Raw genomic sequence first — 19,149 nt, 5'->3', positions numbered from 1 at the left:
ACTTATAGTGTGTGTGTCCTTCCTTTTACCCGACAATTTGCACACACGACACCTCAGACGCTTCTGTATCTTTACTTGGGTATGGGACAAGTTTCTTTTGAGGCGGTCTGGATTATCCACAATACGGGGTCTTGTTGCAGCAGAAGCACCACTAGTGATAATCACAGCCTCGTCTTCTGACTCAGACGATGAAGGTAAGTCTGCAGATACAGGTGAAGTGAATAGTGGGCGCCTCACACCTGAAGGTCCTGCTGTTGGAGCTCTGGGTGCTGAAGGTCCTGCTGTTGGAGCTCTGGGTGTTAATGGTCCTGGTGTTGCAACATTGGCTCCAGTGGCACTGACATCAGCAGCATGTGGGATGTCATCGTCTTCCTCAGGCCAGTTACTAGACTTATAGAACAATAGTGCAGCGATGACTTGTTCATGGAAATGGAGTAATGTCAGTTTCTTTCTATCTGTTGTGTAGTAGTTGTACATCACAAAAGCATTGTAGATAGCCATTTGCACAAAATAAAAGGTCATTTTCTTCGTCCATTTGTGTGTTTTCCTTGTGAAGTGATAATATTTGATCATTTGGTCAAAGTGATCAACACCTTTCATGTTTGTATTGTAGTCACAGATTGCATTCGGCTTGTTGACAGTTACCTGCTGCACTGAGGTTGTTCCATCACGATTCCGTACTCGTTTTCTGCGTTGAACCTGTTGTGTTTCTGCATTGTGGCAATTTGTTATGAGTGAAACAATTCGTTTATCTTTCCACAAAATTATGAAAGTATTGTCCTTGCGTTTGAATAAAGTTTTATCTATTGGCACTTTACCCTTTGCTTGCATCTGAAGGGATTTAGGTGCACCACGCTGCAGTCTGAGCGTACCACAGGTGTATACCCCTACTTGAAGTAGTGCCTCACTCAATCTGACCGAATTGTAATAGTTGTCCATATATAAATGGTAACCTTTATCCTTCAGTGGTTCAATCAAGGCCATAACTGTGTCAATCGTCTTTTTCCCAACTCCTGAATAGATTTCAAAATCATAAATGCCACTGGTGGCTTCAGCTAGCATGTAGAGCTTTATTCCGTATTTATCTGGTTTATTGGGATTATAGGTCTTGAAAGATAGACGGCCACGCCATGGCATTGTCCCTTCATCCAAACTCAAATTTTTATTGGGAATGTATATTCTCTTGAATCTATTCAGGAGATATTGCATGAGTGAGCGAACTTTGATAAGTTTGTCAACTCCTTGGCCTGGTGGTATGGACTTATTGTTATAAACATGGAAATATTTAGCAATCATTTCAAATCGCTTACCTGTCATGAAGGCGTTGAAACAAGGTATGTGCCAGAATCTGCCTGTTTGCCAATACATTCTAAGTCTTGGCAACGGGCAAATACCCATCAAGATCGTCAGTCTCATATATCTAGCAATTTCCTTCACTGTCACTGGTTGCCATCTGTGCTTTGTACTTTGCCCAGTACCTGCCTTATTTTGGGAAGCATATAAATTTGTTTCATAGGCAATATATTTCAGCAATTTTTGTGTCAGAAAGAGTTGAATGAATCCAAGAACAGTGGTAGGTACAGGAACAGTCAAGCCTGGTGTACCTGTAAAATTGTCCACAAAGGGTGCAGTATTGTCACTACACCATCCATCATCAGAATCTGTTGGTGCTGGGGTACGTGTGGTACGTCTGGCTCTAGCACGAGCTCCAGTACCGCGCCGTGCACGAGTGGCAGTCTCGACCTCAGACTCCTCACTGTCCTCACTTTCATCACTATCAAAATCCTCATCGGCCGTCTCTGTTTCTAAATGTTCACTACTTGCATCAGTATCAATACCAACATCAGTTTCATCACTAGATGACCCAGACAAATCGTCAAATACAGCCTGAAACTTAGAGGGAGTTAGTCTCACATGCTTGTACTTCTCCTGTACACTACTCAGCTTCTGCTTTTCACGCCTTTCTTTCGCAATTTTCTTCCTGGAAGGGCCTTGTTCATGATCACTATCCATCGTGGAGTAAGCATAGATAGTTTCTGAAGCCGCAGTAAGAAATATAGCCATGGAAAATAGCCGAAATGTTCACACGTTTGAGATGCGAGGGGAGGCGACACCGGTCACAACAGTGGAGCGAAAACAATGGGTCGGCGGCGTGTGCCGCGCCACCTGCGGGCCACTAGGCGCAACAAAGAAAATGGGACATCGGCGCGCATTTTAAAACCAGTCCCAAAAAAATCGGATAAAAACCTGATTTTTGGCGAATTTTTAAAATGGATGACGCAATGCTGCGTCATCCCCGGCATTACCGCCAGTAAACGGATGACGCAATGCTGTGTCATCCCCGAGCGAAAGTGTTAAACAGTTTACAAGCTCCGAAGCACCAGGAGGCTGTTTATAACAATAACAGTTGATTGACAAGTTTTCATGCTTGTAAACTCTTTAATAAATGTAACCAAAGCTGTCAAAGATTGAGGAAAGATGTACACGTTCGTAAGTACTTGCGTAACTGCTTCGTGAATCCGGGTCCTGGTTATTAAACAATTTGGCAGGTCGTATTCAAGGGAAAAATTAGGATTAAGGACTTGCCCGATACACCATGCTAGTGGCTTTGCAAGAATGTAAGAACTCTTGTATATATAAATAAAAAATAAATAAAAAGTAACTTTTTTTTTTTAAATACCAAGGGAAACAAAAACAATGGCACTGCATTGGGAATTTAGTCAAAGAAAAGAATCCTAAGGAAGAGAATGTGTTACACTAACTATCTCCAGTTTAAGTGAATTCATAAGTGAAGTCCATCTGCTCTATTTTCTACTAAGGAAAATATTTAAATTAACACTTTTGCGGAATAAATAATGACTGGAAACGAAGAAAAGCAGAATTGGTTCACCGCATGACGAACTTTATCTTATACAGAACAACCTCGATTCAACGCACCTCGATTCGCCGCATCTCCGGCTAGGTCACACACTTTCCAGGTCAGATGTACTCACCCATTTCGACGAACAATGGTTGCCAAAGCGGGGGATGTGCGGATTTGCTCATGATGTTGGGACAGAGTTCACAGACTGGTCGAAAATGTTCCCATTCTATCACAGGTTACAATTAATAATTCCTTCATATGACAAGTTGGATCACACACACACAAGTGGACAAGTGGAACACACAAGTGGTCCACAAGCTTACGATGTTGGGACAGAATTCACACTAGCGTAAAACGTAAACATTAAGGGTATATAGACCTGGTCTCCATTCATACAGTAGGCACCCAGTGCCATTAGCTTTGTCTGCGAGTGACTTGTTTGTCCGCCGGTGGAAGAATAATTGTGGAATTTACCATTTTTTGACCACAGCTGTATTGTAATACAACAAGATGTCTCAAGAGCTTGCTAATAGTGCCTTATTAGTGCCAAAAATGAGTCAATATTTTGCAAGAGCTAGTAGCAGAAAATCATCCAGCACAGCTGTACCCAGCACGAGCACAGCAACCCAGCACGAGCCCAGCCGTACCCAGCACAAGCCCAGCCGTACCCAGCACAAGCCCAGCCGTACCCAGCACAAGCCCAGCCATACCCAGCACAAGCCCAGCCATACCCAGCACAAGCCCAGCCGTACCCAGCCCAGCACAAGCCCAGCCGTACCCAGCACGAGCACAGCCATACGCAGCACGAGCACAGCCATACGCAGCACGAGCACAGCCATACGCAGCACGAGCACAGCCATACGCAGCACGAGCACAGCCATACGCAGCACGAGCACAGCCATACGCAGCACGAGCACAGCCATACGCAGCACGAGCACAGCCATACGCAGCACGAGCACAGCCATACGCAGCACGAGCACAGCCATACGCAGCACGAGCACAGCAGTAGTTACCACCAGTACAACAGCAGCCAGCACCAGCTCAGAAGCAGCTGAAGCAAACACATCAAACCCGATGCAAACATCTAAGAACATCGTGTGTGGAGTGTACAGTTAGAACAAGTGCTAAATTTAAGTACATAGTGTTAAAGTGATAAAATTAAGGTTGCTGTAATTTTAGTATACAATAGTTTTCATAAACTGTATTGTAGTACTCAACATACAGCAGAACTACTTAATACAGTGCCAACAGCATAATACAGTACAATACGTATTTACTGTACAGTATTCACAACTCGATGAGAATTCAAGATGAACATAACTCCAACAATAAGGTAAATAAAAACTGTAACAGTATTTTTTAGTAGAGCCGTAATATATAGGTGCAATATATAATGATAATGCATTTTTATTGTTTACAAGGAAAAAAAGACATTAACACGAATGCTTCCTGAAGGTCACCTCTTGCAATGAATCCAACCCTGCAACGCACCAGGGTTGGTCCCATATAGTGCGCTGAATGGAGGTTGTACTGTACTATTGGTAATGTTCTAATATTTGTTTTGATATGCAAATATTCCTTTAAGCCATTCTATTGTGAACAATTTTATACCAAATTGAACGACGTTTAATTTGCACATTTGGTAGAGAGCTCACGGGCAACGCACGAACTACCTGGCGGTGGGTCTAAAGTATAGAAAAGCGAGACACATTCTTATAAGCAAATACAGTATTCTCTTAGAGCATTCTATTGCGAACAATTTGATACCAAACTGAACAACGGAGCACGAAAATTAAAGTCACAAAGCGGAAAAAGAGTATAATCATATTTATGTGGTGGCGAGGTCACACTCAACGCTCCACCTACCTTGAGGTGCGAGGGGGGGGGAGCATGCGCCGGGCACATGATAATGTTAAGTTATGCCCCTTATGTGTAGCGGGAGAGTGTGGAAAAGTCTTGGGGCCCCTTGATGTTGATGGAGTTCTCTCCCAGAGTATCTATTGCACCTCTGCTTTTCAACTTTTGCACATCCTGCATGACCACTGGTTTCATGTGATGTAATATACATGTTCAGATTTGGAACGAGTCCCTCTTTCATCTTCCATGTATAGATTATTATGTATCTCTCTCTCCTGAGTCTAGAGAATACAATTTTAGAAATTTTAATCAGTCCCAATAATCAAGATGACTTGAGAGGAGTCTAGCGATAAAGGATCTTTGCACACTACGTCCACAATTTCTCTGGCACTGAATGGTGCTGTTAGAGTGCAACAGTATTCCACCCTGGAGAGCACTAGTATCTTGAAAAGTATCACTGGTATGGCATCCCTTGTTTGGAAGGTCCTTTTTATCCAATCTGTCATTTTTCTTGCAGTCGTGACAGCTACTTTATTGAATTCTGTAAGGGTAAGGTCTTCCGACATGATTACCAATATATCCTTTACATTACTTTTTCGTTCTATAGTGCGATTTGACCTTTATACATGGTTTCCGATGTACAGTATTCATTGGAATACATTCATTGATACATTCAGCCAATACAAAAATTTACCCAGTGTGTGTCGCACATAACAGAATACACGTAGCGTGTATATATTGTATACAGCACACAAATGTATAAGTGTGCTGTATAAATGGACATGTATAGTGTGCATATATTAGTACATATGGTAGCAGTCTCTTGAAGACATGTTACTGAATATGACAAAGGGCGAGATCAATGATTCTAGCATGAATCTTCTGTAAGAAATGTAAAGTTTTGTACTAGAACCATTAATCTGTCATATTGAATAACCTATGTATGCATATTGTATACATGTCAATATTGGGTTACAGTGCCATTATCTTTGGGGAGGACGTGATAAAGCAGAACAATTTAAGTATGGGATTACTCTACGACCACGAGACCTTGGGGAAGGGGAGGGGGTGTTTGAAGTCCTCTCTCATTGTGCTCTCCATAGCCTGGCAAGATTAAAATTGTGCTCTTATTGTGTTCATTGACAACACAACTTAATTAGCTGTAATTAAAACACTTATGGCAAGCATGTTAACCAACAACGTGCAGCAACTCACACATGCTGAACATACCGGCAGCTGTCAATTAATAGAAACTTCCCAGCTTTTTACCTTCACTACATCACTGTGGCCACCTGCACAGGCATACATGAGAGGTGTATTGCCAGATGATGATTGCGCATTGACATCAGCATTGTGGGCAATCAACAACTTGACTATTTCTACATGTCCTGCAGAGGCCCCTTCCATCAAGGGGGTACAGTCCCCCTTGATGCCTCTATCTTCCACATTGGCACGCATTGCAAGGAGAACCTGCAAATATATATTTAATGTTGATACAGGTTGTTAGCAATGAAACTTTGGGGGGATAATAAGACAGGATAAAACATGTTGAATACATGAAAATAGTAAATATAGCGCAGTTATATTTTAATTTTGTATCGTTAATATCACCCGCCATTCATTAAATGATTGACAATATATAGCACCCCAAATAATATACTTAGGCGAATAGACAACGTGTACAAGGACAACCTCATTAAGCAGAGAAAATAGGGCAACAGGAGATTGGAAGTTAAAAATACAGCGTCTTAGAATCTTAAGTATTCGTACTAATGCTCAGTACTGGTGGCCAAGTGGAATGTTGTGAATCTTATAGCTTAAAATGTAAACAAAACTGAATTCACAGGTACACAATACCCCCCCTCATGAATTGTCATAAATAGTACGGTATATTTTAAGTATTTTGACGAGCTACCTTGTCCCTTTCCCTATCCAAAATGTTAATGCACACATAGCATGTCCCCCTACCACCTTCCCCAGTCTCTTACCATCAAATACACTCTTCACTAATCTACTATTATCAATACATTCAACATGTTAAAACCATCATGGGATGCTCTATCTATGCCTTGATACCTTGAGTTTCTGGGAGTTTTTCTACTCCCCAAGTCTGGACCGAGGCCAGGATTGACTTGCGAGAGTTTGGTCCAAAAGGCTGTTGCTTGAAGCAGTCCGCAGGTTCACGTATCCACTACAGCCTGGTCGGTCCGGCATTTCTTTAAGAAAACTATCCAGTTCTCTCAAAGAGATCCCCTTAGGTTTTGGCAATATTTCTTATGCACACTGGGAGGAAATTGAACAACCATGGACCTTTGATGTTCATAGTGTTCTCTGATTGTGCCTATGGCACCTCTGTTCTTCACTGGCTCTATTTTCGTATTTATATTATTTCCCATGTTTATATTATTCTATACCTCTTTCGTCTCCTTTCTAGAGGATACATTTAGGGAGCTTTGAGACTATACCAATAATGTAGGTGCTTTATAATGTTAATGTATGCTGTATATGTTCCCTGCACTCCCTCTATTTCAGCAATCTCTCCTGTTCTGAAGGGGGAAGTAAAAATCGAGCAGTACTCGAAATGGGACAGCACAAATGATTTGAACAGTACAACCATTCTGATGAGGTCCCTGGATTTAAAGGTTCTCATAATCCATCGTATAATTTTTTTTCTGGCTGACGCTACGTTTGCTAGATTATGTTCCCTAAATGTTAGGTCGTCACATATCATTATTCTCAGATCCTTTACATGTTTTCCTATTAAGCACAGATTTTATTGTTTTGGACCCTTTATTTTGTTTAAGGCCCCAATTATAACTGTACTCAAGTAACTGGAATTTATCATTGTTGAACGTCATGTTATTTTCCTGCTGCCCACTCAAAAACTTACTAATATCTGCTTGTAGTTTTTCAACGTCTAAAAGAAAAGTAATTTTCATGTCAATTTTTTTATTCGTCTGCAAAAGATTATACGAAGCTGTGACTTATGTCTAAATCTGATACGAGAATAAGGAAAAGAAGTGATACAAGGACTGTGCCCCGAGGTACAGAGCTTTTCAGTGCTTGAACTATTTGATTTGATTAACTTACTCTTTGCATTTTTTTGTCAGATAATTGAATAGCCGCCATCCTACTTTACTTATTATTCTTATTGACTTCTTTCTGTGGGCTATCACCCCATGATTGCATTTATCACATGCCTTTGTGAAGTCTGTGTATACCACAACTGCATTTTGTTTTTCCTCAAATTCCTCAGTGATTTTGTCATAATGGACAAGTAGCTGCAACAGACATGATCTTCCATGACATTTTCATTCTTACATTATCTATTCTAACACGGCTTTCATATTATTCAATTCTAGTAAATGAACTAGAATTGAAGACCATATTTATCAATAAAAATGAACTAGCATTTTAATTCATACCACACAATTTATCAGTATGTCTATGTACAGTACAGTTACCCAAGTACAGCATGTACTGTACTTGTACAACAGTACAAAAGTCAGCTTCTTTTTAATTTATGCACTTCTGGGGGATGTATCTTTTCCAATCTTTCATTTTGGATATTTATAACATCATTTATGGGTTATGCATGCACACATGAACACACACACATGCTGTGTGTGTGTGCACGCATTGAATTCCTGACAAAAATAAAAAAAATGGCACTCGCGCCACAATACTGGCTTCATTATGTGTAACTCCTGTCCCTCTTATGTTCTTTGTACACACACACACACACATTCTTTTGAATAAAAATGATTATAAAAACACATTTTCAAAATTTCAAATTTTTTATTTTCGTAATTATGCCAAAAAATTATAAGTCTCGTATGTGTCCTGTCTATACAGTAAATGGGCGTTCCTTGCTTGCTCTCAAAATTTACGTTATGATGATTCACCTAATATAAATATGTTACCATGAAAAAAGCTCCTAGAATTATGGAGTTTCGAGTGCCGTCAAAGCTGCCTAGGCAGTGCCAGACCAAATAATTTCACGGGCCTTATATAGCCAGCGGGCCGGACATTCCCCACCCTTGCTCTACGGGCACAATCACAATAGAGAAGGAGAAAAAACAATGTGTGCATGCTGTAACTGTAGGTAACCATCTCCAATTACCGTGCAGAACATTTTGGGGTAAAATATCAGGAAACTTCAAGAAAGCAATCAATCTGGCAACGAATGAAGCAATTCCAAGAAACTTGCAGTGTGCTACATCAGAGGGAGCTAGCAAGCATAGTGCGAGATAAAAGGATAACAGAAATTCAGCATGTGTTTATGCAAGGTCCTAAACAATTCATCTGATAAGCAAGCTGTGAACTACAAATATTGTGTTGAAGTGTATCAAGTGAATCATAAGAGGTGGAAATTTTCCGCAAGAAATGTTTCTTAATGCTTGGAATTAAACCATCTATCTCTCTGATGTTCACTGAGCAACTAATGAGGCTCACTCAGAAGCTGACTGAATTCTGCTTTACAGATGAAATTATTAAACTGTGGTAGTTTACAAAAAATAAAATGTTTTGTGCTGCATTATTAATTACTGCAAAATGTTTAAAGATAACCAAAGATAAAGATGGAAATGACATTCACCATTTGACAAGTGATGATACATGGACATCTTCCTCCCACTTTTTGCTCCAAAACCAGTTTCTACTATTTTATTGACATTTACCTTTTGGGTCCAAGTGATGTATATGTATGTATTAGTTAATTGCACCCTTCTTCACTACTTTATTCACAAATACTGCACATGTATACAGTACTTTTACATGTATACATGTATGCTATCACTAGGAGTACATCGCCACCAATGCTATCACTAGTGGTACGCTGCCACCACTGCTATCACTAGTGGTATGCTGCCATCAATGCTATCACTAGTGGTACGCCGCCATCAATGCTATCACTAGTGGTACGCTGCCACCACTGCTATCACTAGTGGTATGCTGCCACCAATGCTATCACTAGTGGTACGCCGCCATCAATGCTATCACTAGTGGTACGCCGCCATCAATGCTATCACTTGTGGTACGCCGCCACCACTGCTATCACTAGTGGTATGCTGCCACCAATGCTATCACTAGTGGTACGCCGCCATCAATGCTATCACTAGTGGTATGCTGCCACCAATGCTATCACAAGTGGTACGCCGCCATCAATGCTATCACTAGTGGTATGCTGCCACCAATGCTATCACTAGTGGTACGCCGCCATCAATGCTATCACTAGTGGTACGCCGCCATCAATGCTATCACTAGTGGTACGCCGCCACCAATGCTATCACTAGTGGTACGCCGCCATCAATGCTATCACTAGTGGTATGCTGCCACCAATGCTATCACTAGTGGTATGCTGCCACCAATGCTATCACTAGTGGTACGCTGCCACCAATGCTATCACTAGTGGTATGCTGCCACCAATGCTATCACTAGTGGTACGCTGCCATCAATGCTATCACTAGTGGTATGCTGCCGTCAATGCCATCAATAGTGGTATGCTGCTATCAATAGTGGTATGCTGCCATCAATGCCTAGTGGTTCATTGCTGCCATCAATGCTATCACTAATAATACGCCGCCATCAATGCCATCACTAGTGGTACGCCGCCACCAATGCTATCACTAATAATATGCCGCCATCAATGCCATCACTAGTGGTACGCCGCCACCAATGCTACCACTAGTGGTACACCGCCACAAATGCTATCACTAGTGGTACGCTGCCACCAATGCTATCACTAGTGGTACACCACCACAATCCCTTAAAATCCAAGATTATAGAATACAGATAACTGAATGGAATAGGGGGTTAATATGTTCACAGTGTTACCGTGCATTAACTAGCGGACACATTTCTGCCGAAATATTTAAAGGTAAATGGGTAGTAATCGGGTGCGTCCCTCGATGCACAGTCAAGAATTCCAGGTTTGAATCCCAGGGGTTACAAATTGATGGGCACATGTCACCTAATGCCTCTGTTCACCTAGCAACAAGTAGGTACTCAGGAGTTGGTCAGCTTGGTGCAGGATTGCATCCTGGGCAGTCAGTAATTTGACCTTTGGGGGGACCTCAATATATACGAATACACACTTCCTGTCCGACAATGAATTATTATTATTTCATTATTATTATATTAAAATTAAAGGCATACCTGGAGCACACCAGGTATGCTGGTATATTCCAGCATATCAGTATATGCTGGTATGTACGATGATATTCCAGACCTATACAAACATGAAAGAAATGTTTAAGAAACTTACTTGGGCTAATTCGTAATATCCTGCAGAGCAAGCAAGAGACAGTAGGCTCTCTCCCTCTTCTGTGGTCTCGTGAACAGACCTGCCTTCGTCTAGTAGCCTGCGAACCGTTGGTACGTCCCCGTCCGTGCAAGCCTCCACCAAGGTGCGCTGTCCGTCCCCAGGTGTACTGCTGCTGCTACTGCTACTGCTACTGCTGCTGCTACTGCTGCTGCTGCTTCCTCCCACTGTGGCTGCTGCCGCTGCCGCCGCTGCTGCCGCCGCCGCCGCTGCTGCTGCTCCACCTACCGTTTCCGAGCGCATACGCGTCAAGGCAGCTGCAGCTTCGTCCAGTGCACAAGAAACACTGGAGGTCAGACGGCGAAGTACTTCCGGATCTGAGGATGAAGAAACTACATACAGTATTTAGCATTAGTAACTCAAACTTGTACTAGAACGTATCTCATATATATTTCAAAATTAAATGCAAATAAGCTATCTCTCTCTCTCTCTCTCTCTCCTATACAGTACATAAAAATTCAAATGTTACCCTGTATGACATTGTCAAATATTTTGTACTATACAATATCATACAGGCTATCCTAAAAAATAATCAGATTTAAGACATTTTATCATATATTAAATACAATTAAATTCTTTAATGATTTCAAGAATAAGATCGATTTATACTTTGTATACCAATAAATACATAAGCACGCAGTTGTGATATAAGCCCTCTAATTTGCCTTGAATCCTCAAAGTACAGTAACAAGTCATCAGTTGTTGATCTTTTAGTGTAATGCAATCCTACAACTATTTACATTTCGTGTCAATGTTTGAATACCAAATGATACTCATATGGGCCAAATTGCCCAATGGTCTTCTTACCCAGCAGTCATGAGAGGACACAATATAATTTGGAGAAGAATTGACTTTAGATCCTTGGCCTGCATCACATGATGCAATAAGTCAAGTCTGGCCCCAGGCCGGGCTTGGGGAGTAGAAGAACTCCCAGAACCCCATCAACCAGGTATCAACCAGGTATGATGCTCCTTGGGCAATACCAAGATCTTCAATGCTGATCTTTATTTGTTGTTTTTATTTTACTATATAGATTCCTTCTTTTCAATACTGTATACCGAATTTCAAACGGAAAACAAAAACAAATACTATTCTGTTAAACCCCTTAGTCCCATCACAATGTAATGTAGACCAAAATAAGCGATATATTTTTCCACACTTTAATACAAATCTACTGTATCATAAAAAATATATTTTTACACATGCAGTGTGAAAATTTTCATTAATGGCTATACTGAGAGATCAAAAGATTTTACCGATTTACTGAAATTTTCTGCAATGAAGTCATTCAGGCTACGTTAACAATACAGTATTGACTTGACTGCCATAGCAGACCAATCAAACCAAAGGGACATGGCTTCATGGTTTGACCCTTAAACTGCTCATCATTCAAATGATTAACCTATAGTGCTCCTGTTTGCGAATATTTCATGTGCCTCTTAAAATGAAAACTTTCTAGATACAGTAGAACTTCATTGTACGGACTGCGATTGACTATGAATTTTCTGGTGTACGAAGACAATTTTATCGGAAAACATGCCCTGGTGTATGAAGTTTGCTCCAGAATACGAACTGCTTGTTCATACTTGCCCGAGTCGGTAAGATCAAGTTTACATTTGTATCCGACCTATCTTGAGGTTATCTTGAGATGATTTCGGGATTTTTAGTGTCCCGCGGCCCGGTCCTCGACCAGGCCTCCACCCCCAGGAAGCAGCCCGTGACAGCTGACTAACACCCAGGTACCTATTTTACTGCTAGGTAACAGGGGCATAGGGTGAAAGAAACTTTGCCCATTGTTTCTCGCCGGTGCCCGGGGATCGAACCCTGGGACCACAGGATCACAAGTCCAGTGTGCTGTCCGCTCGGCTCCCTAACTTCTTTAAATTCTGAACCTGGATGGGGTTATGGGAGTTGTTCTACTCCCCAAGCCTGTCCCATGGCCAGGCACGACTTTAGAGAGAGTCCAACAGGCTGTTGCTTTGAGTGGCCTGTAGATCCACATATTCACCACAGCCCGGTTGGTCCAGCACTTCTAGAAGAAAACTACCTAGTTTTCTCTTGAAGGTCTCCATGTTTGTTCCAGCAATATTTCTTATGCTTGCTGGGAGTATGTTGAACAAACGTGGACCTCTGATGTTTATAGTGTTCTCTGATTGTGCCTATGGCACCTCTGCTCTTCATTGGTTCTATTCTGCATTACCTTCCATCTCATTCACCCCATTTTAAAGTGAACGATAAAATAAATGATACAATTTGTTTAAAGTGAATGTTCACAGCTTAAATTCTGTGAATTCATTGTTTTTGTGCATGTTTTGTTGTTTAACATAAAAATTCATACTATATATCATGCTATAGGTCCCAAGAAGGTGGTAAAGTGCAACCTACTGAACAGAATTAAGAGTATGACACTAGAAGAGAAAAATAAATAAATAAATTGAAAACATGAAGATGGTGTGAGCATGGTTGATCTGGCTAGCTATGCAACAGATATATGTTGATGTTAAGCACCTTAATTGCCAAGAAAACTAAATTATGTGCGTTAATGTGTCAAAAGGTGTAACAGTGCTACAAACAGTTAGGGAGTGATACCTATTTCAGAAGCCATCATATGTGAAAAATCTAAGCTACTGCATGACGATCTTGTAAAGAAAACCCCCTGGAATGAGTGATGCAGATATGAAAGTATATAAAGGAGAGCAGGAATTGGTTTGGGGGAGGGAAAAAAAAAAAAGTGGTATATACAGGTATTCATAATGTCTCCAGGCATGGAAAGGTTGTCAGCTCGGATAAGATGCCACAGAAAAATTTACTGCCAAATGTAAGAACTTTGTAGAGAAGAATACCTATTCCAACAAGTTTTTAATTATGACGAGATATGTCTATTTTGGAAAAAATTATAAAAATGCCGAAAAGCTGTAGCAAGCCGTTTACCCTTTTAAATGTGATGTTTCACTATAGACAATTGTAAAATATTGGAAAAAAAGTGTCGTTAGACATTTTTAATGAGAGAAACCTAGTGGTATGCCTACAATACAGAGTACCCCAGAAATGTCATCAGTGTCCGATGTTATAATGGAAGGGGTCTATCTTTCCTCACACTAACACCACAACCTCTTCTTCCTCACTGTCTTCTATAGCCAACAAGAGTCCTCAATAAAGATAAAATGCAGTTAAATGTTCATATATTTTATTTAGTTTATATTTACGCCTTACCATTGTGTGAAAAAATACGAGTACTGTAGTATTTGGTATAAATTGTATTTTAAGTTATAATGTGGGTATGTTGAATGGATTAATTCAATTTACATCATTTCTTTTGGGAAAATTTGATTTGCTTTACGAATATCAGGTTGTGTTGGATTTTTTGAGATGGATTAAATTCATACTACAGTATGTGGTTGTCATTCTACACTAGAAGCCAATAAAAATAGTTTGCCATTATGAATAAAACCCTCAAAGAATACAGCACTTCATATCAAAGAACCTGGTGAATAAAAACCTGGTGAATAAAATTTCTCTGATGAGAAAACAAAAGTAAAAACTCTACCACCAGCTTTGCCAATTGTTAAGACTGGGCAGAACGTGTCACCCTTACTCGAACCACACATTAACACCAAGTTTTTGTATTTGCCAATATACACGGTATCAACACAAGGAGAGTCCAAACTGGTCTCCTAAATGAAGCAAATGCAATATTTGCAGCTTCAACTTAAACTCATTCTACGAATTATGACAACGAGATATGGATACCAGAATTCAATCTCTTCAGATGTGAAAGAAAACACAAGCTACTGGGTGGGGTCATCCTGTACATCAAGGACACATCTCCACTGAGCTGTTGAACATCAGCTTCCACCAAATAATATGGTGGAAGTGCTGATAATCAAAAGAAATTCTAAATGTGGTGATTATCCTTGTATATATAAATCACCAGATGCAAATTCTCAGCAGCTTGAAGACAGACTTATGAAACTTGGAAAATCTCACAAACCCCCTCCCCCAATCACCACCTTGCTTGGGAGCTTTCAACTTACAGCACTTAAAATGGAAAATTGGGGCAATACAGTTACACCAGTGTGTGTCCAATGAAATAATCTAAATGAAGTCTCACACAAGTGACCTCTCACAGGTGTGTGACATGCATTTTAAACCAGCAAATATTACAAATAGGAAAGAAAACATCTTAGATCTCATTTTTACAAACATTGATGAGCTGATTAGGGACAATTATTACAAATACATATTACTCAGATCACAACCTAATTGAAGTTCAGTCATGCATGGGCAACAGACCTGTGCAGCCAATCTCAAATCCAAGGAGAAAATGTCAGCATATTCAGTTTTAATAAACAGATCAACTTAAACAAAATCAGATAAATAAATCAAGACCTTGCAGACCAAGCTATTGGGTATTTATCTAGCCACCGAGTACCTCAAGCTCAATTTGGAGTGGGGCGATTTTTGTGACAGTGTTCTGCAGTCCTTAAATAATCCATCACAATTTATGTCTGAAGTAGCTTGTAATATTAAATGGAATGGAATTTTTTCCAATGATAATAAATTATGTATAAAATTTGGGTGGATCCCATCCCATGTTGGAGTTAGAAAACATGACTTTATAGATCAATTGGCTATGAGGTTTTCAGGAAAAAAAAAGTATTATGACTTTGAACTATCTAATGCAATTATTAAAAATATACAAATTAAAGAAAATACTTCAGATTTAGAAAAACTAAGAATTACCCCGAGACCTGAAAGCTGCAATATTAAAATCTATGACAACTTGCGTAATAATAGGTAATTGTATGGTCAGCACAGTAACCGAACCAAGCAATGTCATTTAGTCATTGCATGAATTTGCCTTGCCAATAATCTGACAGGTTAGGGAAGCTGAGCCACTACCAGAATATTCAGCTTGTGAACTCTGATTTTAGACTTCTTGGCCTATTATACCACCAATTGTGTAACTATTTCATTGAATCTGGTGTACTGGACAACATCCTAATAAATTATCCTAAATTTTTTTGTCCAATTTGAGGAATAATTATTTATTTTATTTTTAAGCTGCATCTCTTATGAATCCATCCCTGCCCTTGTGTGGCAGTGCATCAAAGAAAGTCAATTTACTAATTTGTAAATCCAAAACAGTGTATAATCTCATAAAGTTGATAGTAACCATGATATGTGTGTGTGCTTCAGTCTACAAGTTGGCCCTATTGTTTTGTGTATGATCCTGTCCTGCGTGACATGTGAATACAAGCATCATCCTCACTAATAAGATCAAAGTGCATTACTCAGATTAGGCAAAATTTTAATTGTCAATAAAGATGTTAATAAATAATTCCCCCAAGCTATCCTCAATTTTTGTCAGTCACAGCTATCACCACACCTAACACGTAGAAACAATCACCATACTGTTTCAGACTTGAATATCACATTTTAACCCCTTGAACTGCAGTCAGATAAGGCATTCATCACCACACACCACACATGGCAGTTAACTGTCATTAACATGGCAGTCCCCATAGCAGTGATAAGACACTCGCCCCATGCTTCGCCAGCGATTTGGCCCAAGTTCGTATCCTGGCCACTGAGTGGTTAACTAAGCGCCAATCCTGAACTGTGCACCTCTGTTCACCCAGCAGTGAATGGCAAGATATGCTTAACATCCTTCCAGCAAGTATAAGAAATAATGCCAGAACGAAAGTGGAAGTCTTAAAACATTCCAGTTTTCTCTTGAGGTGCCATACCAACAGGGCTGTAGTGGATATGTGGGCCTGCAGGCCGCCCCAAGCAACAAGTTCTCTCAAGTCAAGCCGGGCTCGGCTTGGGCATAGAAGAATCCCAGAACCCCAGCCAGGTACAGTCCAGCTTTTAAGAGTTCTTCTACTTCCCTCGCTTACCCTGGGGTGAGACTAGACTTGTGATTACTTTGTCCACCAAACTGTTGCTTTAAGCTGCCTGCAAGACCACATATCTATAACCCAGATAGTCCATCACTTCTTGTAAGAGCCTATATAGATGCTTTTTGAAGTAGTTCACCTCTGTTCTGGCAATATGTTATAATACTTCCCGAGAGAGAATTGAGCATCCATGGACTTCTGATATTCATACAGTGCTCTCTGATTGTGCCTATACTATTCATGTTACATAGACCATATTCCATTCTTCAATATTGTGTCCTTTTATAAGTCTCCCTACACACACTCACCAAGACCCCCCCCCCCCTTTAAAACTCACAATAAATAAGTTTACAGTATTTTAAATTAGTCATCTATTATCTCTTGTTCTTTATAATGTATTCACAAATGTCAATAAAACTGGAAAATTAATTTGTTTAAACTGCATTTTACGGGCATAGAGCATCACGTCATAAATTGCCTTTTTTATTACTGTATTATTATTATTATTATTATTATTATTATTATTATTATTATTATATATCTGTACTGTATAGTAAATATAATGTTTACCATTATGCCATTACTGTACATTATTTTGACTACACTGAAAATTAATAATTAACTTAAAATTTGCTTGAAAACTAAATTATACAAGTAAATGTACAATTAGTTATTAATACTTTAAGTGTAATATTTGATGATCAATCTAATATTTTTCTACACCACAAAGCTTGCACTTTGCTATATTATAGAGTACAGTGGCGCCTCGATTAGCGAATTTAATCCGTTCCGGCACCGAGCTTGTTATGTGGAAAACTCGTCTTGAAAAACAACAACAAAACTGTCGTTTAAGGTGTCAGAGAACCAGCGGGAACGCTCGTTAATCTAGCGAAAGCTCGTCAGTCGAGACAAATTTTCTGCGAGTAACTTGCTCGTAACTTGAGCTGCTCGGCACATGAGGTTCCACTATATTTACATGATTAACTGGCAAAGTTTGCAATTCTAATTCTCGACCCACATTTTGTTATTGGTTATACAGTATCCAAAACTACAACACCATTTATCAATAGCAAAGAACATGTACATTATCATCAAGATTGAACCAAACATTTAACTATTCACACCAGGACTTAACAAGTTTAGAAAATGGTTACATCAATGTACAGTATACGGAATGTGGCATTTGGCTTAAAAATAACAATCCAGTAAATTTTCATTGTCAAAGATTTGATTAGTCTTCTTTTACAAACTCTGGTGCCAGAGTGACCCAATATCATTGCAGCAAAGCAAAATCAATGAATAATGATGATAGGTACACTAAGCTTTATCCACTGCAAGGAGCATCTTGACAGCATCCAAGCGAGATACAAGATTGATAAGTTATTACCAAGGATGATATAATAATCAATTTAATATAAATATAAGTTGTTACCAGCACAAGACAAATCCCCTTGTAAAATGTCACTTGGGAAGCATTACTACTTTACTGTAATTCATATTTAAGATCAACAAGTTTTCAATTTTGGAAATGTGATGGAGGCAAATTATGGCTGCCGAAGCATATTTTAGGCTTGAAACTGTCACTTGCCACTTACATTTCTTGACAAAGATGTCCTTGTTTGTCCTATTCAAGCTCTAAAGTAATCAATATTTCAATTTAAGATGAAACATTAAGTTTCAGACACTAACATGACGTTTCCTACTTCATTACCTACCTAAAAGGATTTTAATATTATTTTTTTAAAGTACGACAACAATATCTAAAATCAGACATTTGTGGTGACTGACCTGCAGCTTCTAAAAGTGCCACGAGCCGTGAATGAGTATCGGGATCAAAATGTGGCTGAGTATGGTGTGGTGAGGCAGTACTAAGGTCCGGTGTAGTGGCAGTGGCATGGGCTGCGGCCGACAACAGGAACTTGTTGCGTACGCTCCCAGCTGCTCCACCCACCTCCTCCTCCTCCCCCTCCCCCTCACCCAAGGCAAACGGCTCCACCTGAGAAGAGAGGATAAGGTTTAATCCACACTAATGAAACAGAAAACACTTTCTACAAGAACAATTACATTATCTTTTTGTTTTATCTAAAGTTGCTTATTTTAATGTTTATACAATACTTTAGTTAGGAACGAACAAACGTATCTCAAACGGTGGATAGTTACCGCACTAGCATATTTCTAACTATTAGCAAGGACAATTTTTGACT

At 39.8% G+C, this 19,149-nt stretch overlaps 1 protein-coding gene across 11 annotated transcripts in view; it reads right to left on the bottom strand.

The window, feature by feature from the left end:
• Positions 1-19,149, bottom strand: part of mask (multiple ankyrin repeats single KH domain) — a 110,638-nt gene that overhangs the window by 50,698 nt on the left and 40,791 nt on the right. For 4 of the 11 annotated variants that reach the window (XM_069317495.1, XM_045727001.2, XM_069317492.1 and 1 more), the window contains exons 2-4: positions 18,734-18,941; positions 10,986-11,359; positions 5,990-6,190 (exon numbers count right to left, since the gene is read on the bottom strand). In XM_069317495.1, the coding sequence (XP_069173596.1) occupies positions 5,990-6,190; positions 10,986-11,359; positions 18,734-18,941 (783 nt within the window). Of the gene's footprint in view, positions 1-5,989; positions 6,191-10,985; positions 11,375-18,733; positions 18,942-19,149 lie in introns of all 11 variants that reach the window. The other 7 variants (XM_045727004.2, XM_045727000.2, XM_045727002.2 and 4 more) reach the window with 3 other exon arrangements.

This window comes from Procambarus clarkii, chromosome 88 (genome assembly GCF_040958095.1).
Source record: "Procambarus clarkii isolate CNS0578487 chromosome 88, FALCON_Pclarkii_2.0, whole genome shotgun sequence".
NCBI classification, from domain to species: Eukaryota; Metazoa; Arthropoda; class Malacostraca; order Decapoda; family Cambaridae; genus Procambarus; species Procambarus clarkii.
The sequence above is the reverse complement of the archived record's forward strand: the minus strand, read 5'-3'. Positions and strand labels throughout refer to the sequence as shown.